Source organism: Engraulis encrasicolus, chromosome 14 (assembly GCF_034702125.1).
Source record: "Engraulis encrasicolus isolate BLACKSEA-1 chromosome 14, IST_EnEncr_1.0, whole genome shotgun sequence".
NCBI classification, from domain to species: Eukaryota; Metazoa; Chordata; class Actinopteri; order Clupeiformes; family Engraulidae; genus Engraulis; species Engraulis encrasicolus.
This window is the reverse complement of record NC_085870.1, coordinates 9,878,509-9,893,508: the sequence shown is the minus strand read 5'-3', so window position 1 is coordinate 9,893,508 and position 15,000 is coordinate 9,878,509. Positions and strand designations below refer to the sequence as shown.

General features: G+C 46.4%; 1 protein-coding gene across 2 annotated transcripts in view; it reads left to right on the top strand.

Moving 5' to 3' along the window:
* The window catches only part of ppp1r16b (protein phosphatase 1, regulatory subunit 16B), a 68,972-nt gene that overhangs the window by 34,417 nt on the left and 19,555 nt on the right, over positions 1-15,000 (top strand). The window contains exon 2 of one of the 2 annotated variants that reach the window (XM_063214901.1): positions 1,862-1,932. In XM_063214901.1, coding sequence (XP_063070971.1) covers positions 1,862-1,932 — 71 coding nt within the window. Of the gene's footprint in view, positions 1-1,861; positions 1,933-14,911 lie in introns of those variants that run through there. The other variant, XM_063214902.1, reaches the window with a different exon arrangement.

Sequence of the window (15,000 nt, the reverse complement as noted above, 5' to 3'; positions counted from 1 at the left end):
TAATTGTGATAAAATGTCAGAGGTGAACTTAATGGTGAACGTGAGTAGTGAGTCTGAACATTTGGAGATGAGGGATGTTGTGGAATGCTGTGGATATTTGGGAAGCTTTGAAAGCGCTCTAATGAAGGTCTCTACTCTACAATATGAAAAGTGTCCCCATGCAGTGTGGAGCGGAGGATGGAAAAGGGAGGTGGAGAGAATGGCAGAAGAAGAGAGGGATGGATTGCAGAGGGAGGACGATAGAAGGGGGAGAAAGGGAGAGGAGGATGGAAGGAGGAGGAGGGTGGGACAGAGAGCGGGACAAAAGGGAGGAATGATGGAGGAAGGGAGGTGGAGAGAGGATGGCAGAGGCAGAAGGAGAGGGTGTGAGGGATTGAGAGATTGAGATGGAGGGAGTAGAGGGTAGAGTTAGAGGGATGGACTGGACTGGGAGATGAAGGAGGGAGGGAGCCAGGAGAGCCGAAGCAGCAGCAGAAGGAGAGAGAGAGAGAGAAGGAAAAAAGAGAGGAGGAGAGCAGAGGCAGAAAGATGGAGATAGAGGGAAGAGGGTAGAGGCAGAAGAAGAGAAAGATTGAGGGAGAGCGAGAGGAAGGAGGGCAGATGCAGGAGGAAGGAGAGAGAAATGGAGGGAGAGAAAGAGGGAGGAGGGTAGATGAAGGAGGGCAGAGGTAGAAAACAAGAGGGAGGGAGAAAGAGAAGGAGTGAAGAGAGAAAGGTGGGCAGATGCAGAGGGAAAGAGAGCGAGATGGAGAGAGAAAAAGAGAGAGAGAGAGAGAAGGGCAAGCGTTTCCGCTGCTGTGCAAAGCTGCTCACGGCTCCTCGGGGGGGAAATGTGGGCAACCAGTGCGTGGGCACACAGCTCACACGTGACGTGACGGGACCAGAGAACAACAACCATGCGGTTTCCTTTTTTGTTATTGTAGTTTTAGTTGTTGGTGCAGACGTTGCTGTTGTTGCTTTCTATCTACCACATTTTATTTTGATTTCACATTTTGAATGTAAAATGCAATTTCCGAAGGGGGAAGGGTGCCGGGGGGTGAACAACATTGTGGCCGTCCGCTCTAACCAAGCGCAGCATCTGACCTATAACACATTGTACATTACTGCACTGACTGCACATCATGGCGGTTACATAAGCGTTCCCTTTTCACATTTTGGGCAGTGGCCCATGCAGATGAGGTCTGTCAGCATGCACTCATCAGTCTGGTGTGAGTGGGTGTGTGTCTGGGGGTGTGTGTCTGTGGGTGTATGTGTATTTGTGTGTAAGCGAGCATGAATTTGTTCAATGCTGTGTGTGTGTGTGTTTGCGCGTGTGTGGGCGCATGTGTGTGTGTGTGAGAGAGAGAGAAAGAGCGAGAGTTGGATATAGAGAGGTGTGTGTGTGTGCGTGTCTTTGTCCTTTTCTCTGTGGGGCCGTTTATACGAGGACAATTGAGAGGGAAGACGACAAAATATATAATCAGAAGTGCAAAAATATGATGACCTCCATCTCCATCTCTGTCTCCATCTAAACGTCAAAAAAGCCAAAACATGTTCACGTCCCATACACCTTCACATCATTTTTCTCCAGAATGTTGCATCTTCAGGCCCCGATGGCGGGGTTGCCGAGTAAGCAACACTTGAAATATTGTCATTTCCACTCACAATTGTCATCATTTAAAAGGCTGCATCGAAAAATTAAAGACGAGAAGCTACTTTTTATGTTTTGATCGTCACCAATAATATCAATGTAGCCTGTGTCTATATCCACTTGTAGTGTGCCTGTGTCTCTGTGTGCCAAATAACCACATGCGTCCCATTGACCGGGGCTCAGCTAATCTCCTCTTCCCTTTCTCTCTTTCCCTCTGCCTCCCCCCTGCAGTGCGATACCTACTGAAGAACAACGTTAGCCCTGACCTCTGCAACGAAGACGGCCTCACGGCATTACACCAGGTAAGGCACTCCCCATTCCCCAGTCAAGTAGAGACACAGCTCATCCGGGTTACTACTCTTATCAAGCCCCTAAACCAGTTAGCTTGCCTGTCCTAAGTGGTAAAGCTTCTAAGGCAAGAGCCATGCTGCTTTGTTTTTCGGTTTGGGAACGATGCCATGTGATAACCCTCTATTGGGAGCTTTACCGCTTGCTTGCCCTTAATTATCGTACTTACTGTAAGCAATTGACTAAACCAGCTTTCTCAAATACCCCCCTCAATGGATTGGATCAGATCAGATTTGATTCATTCCACCAACCCAATTTTTGTTTTAAAAAGCACATGATATACTGTAGATCTGCGCTGGCCTCTCACACACACACACCATGCGGCGTAAGGTGCAGAGGTCGAGATTAGCAGAGTAAAACCCTGTAGGCTTATTACCACCGAGGGCCGATATGCCTCCATTGCAGCAGATCTAGACACTGCAGCAGATGTACCCCGTGCATCATGACACAGTACCCTAGAGCAGTGGTTCTTAACCTGGGGTACGTGTACCAATAGGGGTACGCGAGCACACCTCAGGGGGTACGTGAAGAAATGTAATAATAACAAATACATGGAATGTAGCTACTTTGGGATAGCGGAATAGATATAGAGCATGTGTGAGGGGGGTACTCTTCATATGACAACAAGGCTTAGGGGGTACACAGGACAAAAAAGGTTGGGAAACACTGCCCTAGAGCAGTGGTTCCCAACCTTTTTCTTCAGGGACCCATATCCCTGACCATTGTACATTTTGGTGACCCAATGTTTAATGTAGCACTTACATGTGGTTGCTTCTATGCATATATCAGTGAAACCCCTAAATGAAACTCTTTAAAATCAAGAGGGCTGCGCGACCCATGGATTAGGCCCCGACCCATAGGTTGGGAACCACTGCCCTAGAAAAGCCCCCAGGATCACACAACATACACAAACAAACAACACTCAAACAAACAAATGTATAGATTTAACCGTTTAAGGAAAGTCAAGGACGACAGTCGTATCCAACAGGTGCCGATTGGATGCAGATGACCGGCTTGACGGAAAGAGTTGTGTGGTCAGTACGGATAAGCGCTTAGCTACGGATAAGGTGATTAAGGTCTGAGGTTACAACCTTCTAGTAAACTTCTAGTCAAAGACCCTTCACTTAAAGGGTAGCTCTGAATGACTGAATCGGTCCTGACTGTGTTGAGTCATTTGCTTAAGGATGGCAGCAGCACTAAGCGATTCATTCCCGTATGTCATCAGTGTCCGTTTACCACGCAGTGTGGTGAGGAGTTGCAAGGGAGTAGGGCTGGTCTACTCTCCTCAGTTGTGAACAAGTCAAAGGCCCCTCCCTTAAAGTGATACTGTCCCATTTTTGGAAATAAGCTTATTTTACACCTTCCCTTGAGTTAAATAATAGGGTTTTACCGTTCTCCTGTACTTTCAACCGTTTTCTAGTTATGACAGTGCAAATTTTACCTCCAAGCTAACAGTTAACATTGACTAATATGAGACCAGTTAGCCGCGAGCTGGTCTCATAGGACTCAATGTTAACTGCTAGCATGGAGGTAACATTTTTACTGCCATACCCCGAGAACGGTTGAAAGTACTAAAGAACGGTAAAACCCTATCATTTAACTCAAGGGGAGATGTAAAATAAGCTTATTTCCAAAAATGGGACAGTATCACTTTAAGGGTTCAGGTCTGACTGACCAGTCAGACCATTTCTGACTACAGAGGGATTTCCTAGGTACCGCAACAGAACAATTTGATCCAATCCTACTGCATCACCTTTAAGCATGTAGTGCAGTGCAGAGTGGCAATTCAAGTTGTGAAGGATTGAAGGATTGAAGTGTTGAAGGATTGTGCAGAAGAGCTGAAGGATGTCTTCACAGACATCTTTAACATCTCTCTGGAGCAAGCAGTCATCCCATCACTTTTCAAAGCTGCTACCATCATACCCGTGCCGAAGAAATCATCACCATCATGCTTCAATGACTACCGTCCTGTAGCACTGACGCCCATAATCATGAAGTGCTTCGAACGGCTAGTCCTGTCACACATCAAAGCCACCCTACCCCCCACCCTGGACCCCTACCAGTTCGCATACCGAGCCAAGCGATCCACGGAGGATGCAATCTGCTCTGCCCTCCATCCAGCCCTCACCCACTTGGACAATAAAGACTCATATGTGAGAATGCTGTTCATTGACTTCAGCTCAGCATTCAATACCATAATACCACAACAACTCATCAGAAAACTGGACAAACTAGGTTTCAGCACCTCCCTCTGCAACTGGCTGCTGGACTTCCTGATGCAGAGACCACAAGCAGTACGGGTAGGGAATAACACCTCAAGCACCCTGACCCTGAGCACGGGGGCTCCGCAAGGTTGTGTTCTCAGCCCCCTGCTGTTCACGCTGCTGACACATGACTGCACAACGACCCACAGCACTAACCATCTAGTGAAGTTTGCGGATGATACAACACTGGTGGGCCTCATCACTAAGGGCGATGAGACCCACTACAGAGAAGAAGTAGACCTGCTGGCCAGATGGTGCAAAGACAACAACCTCCTGCTGAATGTCAACAAGACCAAGGAGATTGTTGTCAACTTTCAGAGGGTCCAAAAACAACTGCCACCACTGACCATCGACGGTGATGCTGTGGAGAGAGTGAGCAGCACCAAGTTCCTTGGAGTGCACATCAGCGACGACCTCTCTTGGACCACCAACACTACATCACTGGCGAAGAAGGCCCATCAGCGTCTCTACTTCTTGCGCAAACTAAAGAAGGCAAGTGCTACACCCTCCATCATGACAACATTCTACAGAGGAACCATAGAGAGCGTCGTGTCCAGCTGCATCACAGTGTGGGGAGGAAGCTGCACGGAGAAAAACAGGAAGACACTCCAGCGTGTTGTGAACACAGCGAAGAAGATCATTGGAGTACCACTCCCCTCCCTGCAGGACATTTACACCGCACGCCTCACCCGAAAAGCACTGATGATCATCAAAGACACAAGCCACCCTGCACACAAACTGTTCAGCCTCCTGCCCTCTGGAAAGAGGTACAGGCGCCTCCGTTCCCGTACCACCAGGCTTGCAAGCAGCACGATATATCAAGCAATCAAGATACTGAACACTCAACCCACTCTCCCTTCACTGTCAGCCTCTAGCCAGCCAGGCCACTGACAACGCTCCCCCCCCTCATCCCCACCACCATATCTGCGACTGAACATTCCACCTGCACTACTACATCTGTGACTGAACTTTCAACCTGCACTAACTCAAAACATACACATGCACACACACACACACACCACACACACACACACACACACACACACACACACACACACACACACACACACACACACACACACACACACACACACAAGCACACTGCACTTTCTGCACTAAACCCAAACATACACACACTGACACACAACTCATACTCACACACATACACACACACACACACACACACACACACACATACACAGGTACACACACACAGACGCACACCGCACTTTCTACCTGCACTAAACACACACACACACACACACACACACACACACACACACACACACACACACACACACACGCACACACGCAAAAGGCGTTTAAAAGGCGTTTAAGGCTGTCGGGCCGCAGGGCCCAGTGAGGCAGGGGCAGGGGCTGGCAGTGTGGGACCAGGGCTGACTGGGAGTGCATTACAATATGCGACCTTGCCTCCTCCACTTGTGCTTGTCTCCTCGCCCCACCTCCTGGCCCCTCCTCCGTGGAGAAACCGATAAAGTTTCCCAGCTGTCAGCCTAGCCACAACAACTTTTGAGGGACTGTTTTTCATTCACCATCCCAATTGCAAATGAGAAGAAGGCTTTACAATTGAGCTTTTGCAAGATATTGAAATATAATGCTGTGGTCAGTGATGTCATCATGACGTATTACTTCCTGGTTCGAGGAGACGAGCACAAGTGAAGGAGGCAAGGTCGCATATTGTAACGCACTCTGGGGTGAGTTCTTGTTGGTCAGTGGGATGCTGTGTCTGGGTTGATTCCCCAGGTCTGGTGCGCGGATGCTTAGCAGAGGGGTTGAGGCCGGCCAGTCACTGAGCCTGCCACTCTTCTCCCCAGAGGGGGGGCATTAATCATTGTCATACCTGCTGGCACTGTCACCTCACTTGTCACTCACTCTGTCTTTCTTACTCAGTCTTACTCCAATTCTTAGACTTCCTGTTTTTACATTAATTTCTTTATTCACTGTCATTCTTTCTATTTTCTATTTTTTTGCATCCTTCTTCCCTCACCTTGACTCTTTGTCTGTTGTCATAACTACTCCGTATACCATTTTGAAACTATTTTCTTTACTCCTGCAACTTCTAACTCATTCGGTCTCTCTGTCTGCCTGCCGGCCTTCATCCGTCCGTATCAATCTTAGTTGGTCCCTGTGGAGTGGAGACATGAAAGGGCTACGGTTGTTGACTGGCATGAGGACTCATCAATGCTGCCCTGCCATCGCTCTGTCCACCATGTCCGGTCCTGTCCTGTGCTGTCTGATGAGGTGTCTGGTCTCCATGGTGATGTCCAGTCGTAGGTTAAATTGTCGGTGCCAGGTTTTCATGCGACCATGAATAGCCTCTCACCTATGTCAGACAACAGAAAAGAACATGACCTCTCAGGTCTTCATGCCAGCCTGGCAATCTGTCTTACTCTGAGTTTTTGTTTTCAGAGCGTTGCCATTTTGTAAGACAAGAGCAGGCAGAGAATATTGTTAGCAGTCGGCAGACGTAAGCATATCCACCCATTGGCCATGTTTATGTGGCAGTTGTACAGAAATAATGGATTATGACCATGCAGCATTTGTACAGAAATAATGGATGATGTGACAAGTCACCATGAAAAAAAAACTGTTTATTGTGTCTGCTTTATTGGATGTTTCACTGTTAACTCAGGCTGTAAAAGTCAAGTGCTGTGTTCTTATGAAACGATGTGATAAATATACCTTATTTAATATACCTATATATATATATAATATAATATACCTGCTAGTGGCATGAGGGGTGTGGAGTGATGTGGGAGCAATAGGCAAGTGATAACTGGCCCCGGCCATCAACCACCTCCCTAGTTATAGTAAGGGTAGTGACAGGCCCACTGACAGCTTTGGCTTGGCCAGAAAGGACACACTTCTGCCCTCCCTCTCTCCTTGTGCCCAGGACAATTGGTGTCTTTTTTCCCCCCAACGCAGTTCTGCCATGACCCGCCCCCTCCGAATTCTGATTGGTTAGCCACTTAGTTCCGCGTTTTAGCCGGATACGTCATTCACGCTCCCTTGTTGATGTGTTTATTGGCGGTGCAGTTGAAAAAGCTACGACGAAAAGCACTATTTAAAGATAACTACTATGGTAATAAGCAGATTATAGTCTGACTTTGTCACCCCCACCACCTGTAGGCTTCCCTGGGTAGTGAGTATCATGGAAGCTTATGGCCTATGGTTTGTTTTCCAGAAAGCCCCAAAAACGGGTGTACTGAAATGAGCAGAAGGATTAGTTCTATTTTGATGACTAGAGCTGCTTTTCATTACATTTAACTATTACATTAACCAGAACATTTGATCAAGAATAACTGAAAATAGTGCGGGAAACACTCCAGACCATATTCAATTTGAGGCAGTCGGCATTTGTATTGCTGTCCATCTGTGCTGTCTGAGGCGGCGGCTTTATGAAGTGTACTTTTCGGTCCGCGTTAGCTTGCCTTGTTAGCATTCAGGAGGGATTGCGCCCCTTGGGCATCGCGAACAATTAGCCTCTGACACAACCAGCTCATCTGTAGCATTATTAATGCGCCCAAGATTGATTCACGTCGTCGCTCGCAAAAGGAAAGCAAAGAGGGGGAAATTTGCTGCCCTTACAGAGTTTTTTTTCCCACATTGCTGGCTGGGCACGTTACACGCTGACAAGAAACCAAACACAAACGCGACTGGTTTTTCTTATTCACGGTGTGTGGAGATGTCGGCCCTGAGAAATTCATTTTTCGCTCTGCGGCTCTTCGGCGTAACCCAATTAGGCCCAAGGTTTTTTTTTCCCCATACATTTTTTTTTATTTTTGGTGGGTGTACGTTTTGTGTTTTTCCAAGTGTGTAAGGATCGTGGAGAAGGGCGCAGTTGGGTGCACAGCATATGGGTCACATGCTAGTGTGCATTAAGGATAGACCGATATATATATCGGTATCGGACTGATATTTGCATTTTTTAAGTGTATCGGTATCGGCCGATACGCGTGTGGTTTTGGCCGATACGCAATATTTATTATTTTATGTCATTCGACACTTTATTTTTTTATTACTTTAGTTAGACATTACTTGATTGTTAGAGTGGGTGTTCAAATGTTACAAGTTCTACCTCAATTTGATAATGTTAAAGGAATGTTTATTTTTAACTTGAGACCTGGACCATTTTTTAACCTTTTTTTTAATCGGGTATCGGCCAAGGGTGATGGAAAAAAAATCGGTATCGCATCGGCCATTAAAAAACCTGTATCGGTCGACCCCTAGTGTGCATGCACTTTGCTTCACTGCTGGAGTGGTCGAGAGCAGTGGGGCACAACAGAGCACAGGAACTATAGGACTGAAGGGAAGACACAAAAAGCATTGAACTGTCAATCATGCCTACAGCCATCACCTGGGGGGATTGGAGCCTGGTGGCTGTTGGCTGTGTGAGTGATGTTTCAATGCTTTCAATGCCGTTACATCACCCAGAGCCTGTGGGGGTTGAAGAGCCTTGGTCGCGGGCCAAACTCTATATTTATCTAAAAGAACGGGCTAGAATTGTGCATACACACACTTAATACTGATTTTTAAATTTCACATCATAGTTCAAATGTGCCTTCACGTATTCTGTTGCATACGAGTGTGAGCTGTTTCACCTGGGCCCACTCATGTTCATGTGCAGACCAAATGTTCAAGTCCTATTGCGCTATATATCACTATAATGGTGTAATATGTGCGCCAACTGTAATAGACATTTGAAATGATCTCGCGGGGCAAATAAAATTAGGCCATGGGCTAGATTTGGCCCCCAGGCCTAGGTTTGAGATCCCTGGCCTACCGGTAGGTCATGATTGTGCTGTAGCTACGGCCATAGTCTGGTGTGTGTTGATATTTGATATTTTGATATTTTATTAGGATCCCCATTAGCTGATAAACATATCAGCTACTCTTCCTGGGGTCCACACAGAATATATCACAAACAAGACGTCAACATACAAAACAACATATAAAACGAAGAAAATATATACTTCTTTTCTTGGGGAAACACACACTAAAACAGACAAAAACAGGGCTACGTATATATATAAAGTGTTCTAGACGAGAGGCCAGACTCAGCAACAGCCCCACTTCTACAGCTTTGGCCAGGTCTTGGACACAAACGCACACACACCAAATAAATAAATAAATAAATACAAATAAAATGTATTGAGGACCCAATTCTGGGCTTTTTTTTACCCCCTGTTGGCTTCTCTGTCCACAGGTCTTGCACCACACACACACACACACACACACACACACACACACACACACACACACACACACACACACACACACACACACACACACACACACACACACACACACACAGTTTACTTCTTTATTTGTGCCCACAATTCAAAATAGAGTTTCCATAGACACAAATATATAAGTTACAAAGATACTCAGGCATGAACTAGATGCACACGCGCGCACACACACACACACACACACACACACACACACACACACACACACACACACACACACACACACACACACACACACACACACACACACACACACACACACACACACACACACACACACACTGGCTCCAGCAATGTACATCCCCCTTCACCCACCCACTTACCCACCCTCACGCATCACATCACATCACCTAGAGTCAGAGTGACACACACACACACACACACACACACACACACACACACACACACACACACACACACACACACACAGAAACAAACAGTAGGGTCTGTCAGAACTGTTGCATAATCACTAGATTCCTCATTTCAGTGATGTCCGTAAACAGCTTTGCATGAATGTCACGACAGATAATAACAGGACTCTGTTCTTTTGTGACCCCTGAGACATTTTTTAATGACTTAATGGTGTTATCTTGTTGAAAGTAATGGAATGACACACTTAGAAAATTGCAAACAATCGAATTTGTACTGTATTCTTTCAGTTGTAAATTAGGTTACATTGGTGCTGTTTTGTTTACAATGCCCCAAAGGCAAAGTGCGTGCGTGTGCGTGTTTGGGTGCGTGCATGCGTGCGTGGTCGCGTGCGTATGTGTTCCAGGGCTCAAAGCTGTTAAATAGCTTCTCTTCTGCATAATGTGTAGGGCTGTGCGTGTTTTTTCACTACAATTATGCTTACATTATAATGGTGGCACAAACCGTGTCCACACAACTAAAAGACCTGAATTAAACGTGGAAGCAGAAGCAATACTTTGTTTCCACTTGTGGAAAACAATGATGTCTCTCTTTTCCATTTTACGCCCATTCACTGAACATTACTCCTCCATTATCTCTCTCTCTGTTCCCTTTCTTTCTGTCTTTCTGTCAATCTTTCTCTCTTTATCCTCTCTCTCTGTCTACGTTTCTTTCTTTCTTGCTTTCTTTCTTTCTTTCTTTCTTTCTTTCTTTCTTTCTTTCTCTCTCTCACACTTTCTATCTTTTTTCTGTATCTACTTCTTTACATTTGGGTTTCTTTCGCTCTGTCTTTTCACCCACCCCCTTCTCCCTTCATTGCTCCCTTTCTCTTTATGTATCTCTTCCTCCTTGTCTCAGCACACTCTCTGTATTCTTCCCTCCTCCACTTCCACCTTCACCTCCACTCCATCACCTCCTCCTCCTCCTCTTCTCCCTCCTTCCCCTCCTCTCCCCCTCCTCTATCAGTCCAGTGAAACACTAGCCGTGTTGTTGCGTGTCCTCTCTCTCTCCCTCCCTCTCTCTCTCTCTCCCTCTCTCCCTCTCTCTCTCCCTCTCTCCCTCTCTCCCCAGGACATGGCAGGGTAGGCCTGGCCTCTGGGCCAAGCTCCACACCACACTACACTAGACTACACAGCACAGCACAGTAGGGCTGGGCAATATGACGATATATATCGTTATCGTGATATAAAAGTGTATATCGTGACCTTTCTCCTATATCGTTTATATCATGATAGTAATTTTATCAGTTGTATACAATTGAATATCATTTAATTGCATTTCATGTTGTCACAATACACACTATAAGTTCATGTAACTGTAAAACTAACAATAAAAAGACCCATTTTTAAAAAAGGTTGTTTTGCGACATGAAAAAATAAAGAGCAAATAAAGAGAATAACTGAAAACGTATGTAATTGTGCTATATCGTGATATATATCGTTATCGATCGTGATATAGGTTATTTTCCATATCGCCCAGCCCTACACCACAGACTCTCAGGCTCAGCAGGGACATGAAGGGTCATGAAAGAAAAGCATTATGTCCTCCGTCATGCCATTGTCTGGCCATGGCAGGAGCTGGAGAGTGTGGGGGGTAGGGGGTGGGGGGTGGAGTGGAGTGGAGTGGTCGCTGAAGAGAAGAGAGGGCATGGAACGAGGGATGACAATGAATGCAAACAGACGACCAGACAAGATTGTGTGTGTGTGCATGTGTATGCTTGTGCACGCGTGTCAGTGTGCATATGCATTCGTGTGTTTGTGAGAGAGAGGGATGGGGAGACGTTTGACAGAGGGGATACGAAAGATAGTGATAGAAGTCTGTGTCTGTGTCTGTGTAAGGAACGCGTGTGTCTGTGTGTCTCAAGGGGGATTGTATGGGCTTTGTTGATTTAGCGTTAGGCTGTCCTGCCGCAGGGACATGAGACCTGGCTGGCCTCGCGTGTGTTTTTAAAGGGTGCCGTAAATCGAAGCCTGTCACAGGGGCCCCGGCAGGCCAGCCCCGCCACAACAAAAGCCTTCCATTATGCAGCGCTAATTGCCACTCAGATAAGTTTACCGATTGCCGTTGTGAAAGCCCGGGACACGCGCAATAATAATAGTTGGCAAGTCATCCCTCATTAACCCGACATTGTAAAATAGCGGCTCGGCTTACAAGCAACCGGTGCCTGCTCTTGCTTTTTCTGTCCATCACACAGAGGGTTCCTCGTAGCTACACATTGGGTGCAAATCAAACTATGACCTCCCGTCCTTTCTTGTTTCTTGTGGCCTCTTGCCCTCTGTGGCCGAAACAACTACATTGCATTACATTACACTTAGCTGACGCTTTTATTCAAGTTATTTTAAGTATAGGATATTGGTTACAGTCCCAGGTAAGGTGCCTTGCTCAAGGGCACCTTAGCCATGGGGTTGGGTATGGAGTGAAAGGGTGGGATTTGAACCTGCAACCCTCTGATCTAAAGCCCATCTCCTTAACCATTAGGCTATGATAAAGGTTCCCCATTGTCAACCAAAGCAGAGCAAATTTTAGGGGGGCAATTCCCCATTCAACATCCCGAATGACAAAAATGGTCAAAAATTGAATTGTGTTTTGCACGGTACTGAATAAAAACTTTCATTGTCAATGATGTCGAGCCTCGCTTCACAAGGCAGGAGGCCACAGGAAAGGACCAGAGAAAGCAGTTTGACTTGCACCCAGAGTCTATTTTTCCATATCCTGTTCCTGTGTGACTGGGCCTAGGCCTGGGCCTTCCCCCACCTCTGCTCAAACCCTTATCTGATCTGATCACATATTTCCTGCTCTGCTCTTAATTGTAGATTTATTGATCATAGACCACTTTTGCACAACTCTATTCCAGTGGGTGTGTTGGACCCACAGTTATGGTTTAAAGTAGCCTGGGCGAAAAGCCGACTTGACTCCGTCAATCAGTCTGGCAAAAGCCATGAGGAATCCGTCTCCATGGACGGTGGGAGATGGTCTGATCTTACTCTATCATTTAAATTAATTGAAGTTCCAAACTCAAATTAAAACCCATATTGTGCTTTATTAGCATGCCTGTTACGTTATAGCGTCTCAAAAGCATACAAATAACAAAACGAAAGTGTGAATATAGTTACCTTAACCAATCAGTAACGGAGCTCGCGGGTGAGTTCTAGTCACCACTCTCAACTGTTTGCTGATTGGCTAAACACTGAGAGAACCGAGCTCGAGGCTTTTGCCAGACGACGTGCGGAGCCAAAATCTTTGGGTGGAGTACATGGATGGCGTCGCCAGGCTAGGTTTAAAGTACAGTAGTAGACAAATGTCCTGCACGCTATACATTACACTTGTAATTTTTTTATTGCTCACAATATGTCAGTCATTCAGATCTTAAAACTAAGTCGCTTCGTACAAAAGCGTCTGCCAAATGTTATGTCGTGTTGTGTTATGTTCTTTTCTACAGTCGCTTTTCAATTGCATGTATAAGTTAATGGATGTGGTGCCATGATATTTGTCTACTACGAAGTATACCCATATCCTGTTCCTGTGTGAGTGGGCCTGGCCACCTGGCCTCGAACCCTTATCTGATTCCATATCCTGCTGTGCTCTTACACGTAGCGTGCTGATGAATCTGGCTTTCAGAAGCGTCACTTCTCATTGCCCTTCTTATCTTATCTCCTCTAGTGTGAACGCTGCTCTCACCAAGGCTGTGAGTGTGTCAGTGTTGTACTACATGATGCGTGATTTGACACATTTACAGAGGAAGTTGCAAGCGTGCAATGTATTTTTGTTCTGTGGACTCGCAGCGACTTATTCTTAATTTGAAGTTTTACTGTGTGCACATATGCAGTGTCTGTGTGTGCTGAAGGGGGAAGTCGGCAAACTTGATCTGATTCTCCTCTGCGCTCTCTCTCTCTCTCTCTCTCTCTCTCTCTCTCTCTCTCTCTCTCTCTCTCTCTCTCTCTCTCTCTCTCTCTCTCTCTCTCTCTCTCTCTCACACACACACACACACACACACACACACACACACACACACACACACACACACACACACACACACACACACACACACACACACACATTGCCATGTTTTCTCCACATGGGGACAGCAGGCCTGGCAGAGAAAGGTGCAGTGAGCGGCTTACACAGCTTTACTTTTGTAATGTTTTTTGTTTTTGTGTTTTTTTTCCCCTCCAACCCTCCCCCTCTGCTGACCTCATCTCAGCTAGCGTTTACGCTCCTCTCCACTCTCTGCCCCGCAAAACCACCACCCCCCTCCCGAGTGATGATGTGGCACCTAAAAGTCCCGATCTGTGGGTAGATTTGGATGGGGCAGGCAGGCAGTAGAGAGGGCGGCGTGGGTAGGTGGAGTGGGTGGGGTGGCAGGCTGATGTGTGATGGGATATTGTGTTGGTACGTCATGTTGCGTTGGTACATGGGAAAATCCTCCCCACCCATGCCTCACGCCCTGCTGCATGGAAAATAACTTTGTTTTCCAATGTTTCATCAAATAGTATTTTTTACAAATGTCCAGTGTGTGTGTGTGTCACTGTGCCCGTGTGTCTCTCTGTTTTGGGTGTAAGTTACTGTGTAGATCAGGACGTTGTCTATTTGGGGTATATGCGCGTCGCCGCATTTGTTTTGGGTGGGGGCCGATATGATAATGTTTTGACAAAATTGACACGTACGTTCCATTGACACTTGTCCAGCCACGCTGCAGTTCATTTCCTGACCCGGGGCTCTGTATAAATATATGTGTGTGCGTGTGTGTGTTTTGGTGGGTGAGGTGAAGTGTAGCAGGTCCCATGCACTCTCACACATACTCACACTCTATACAGCGCACACTGGAGGTGTAGTAGTGCTGATGTAGAGTGGTGAGCATACAGTAGGATCGATGTTCTTGGGGACTACAGAGACATTGGACTGCTGTATACTACTACTGCAGGACCTGCTGCTGTGAGAAATAGAGAGAGGGAGAGAGAAGAGGGAGAGAGAAGGAGAGAGAGAGAGAGAGAGAGAGAGAGAGAGAGAGAGAATCTTTGAGCGAGAGAGTGAAATAGAGTGAGAGAGAGAGAACAGGTGTGAAATTTTAATGGCCTCC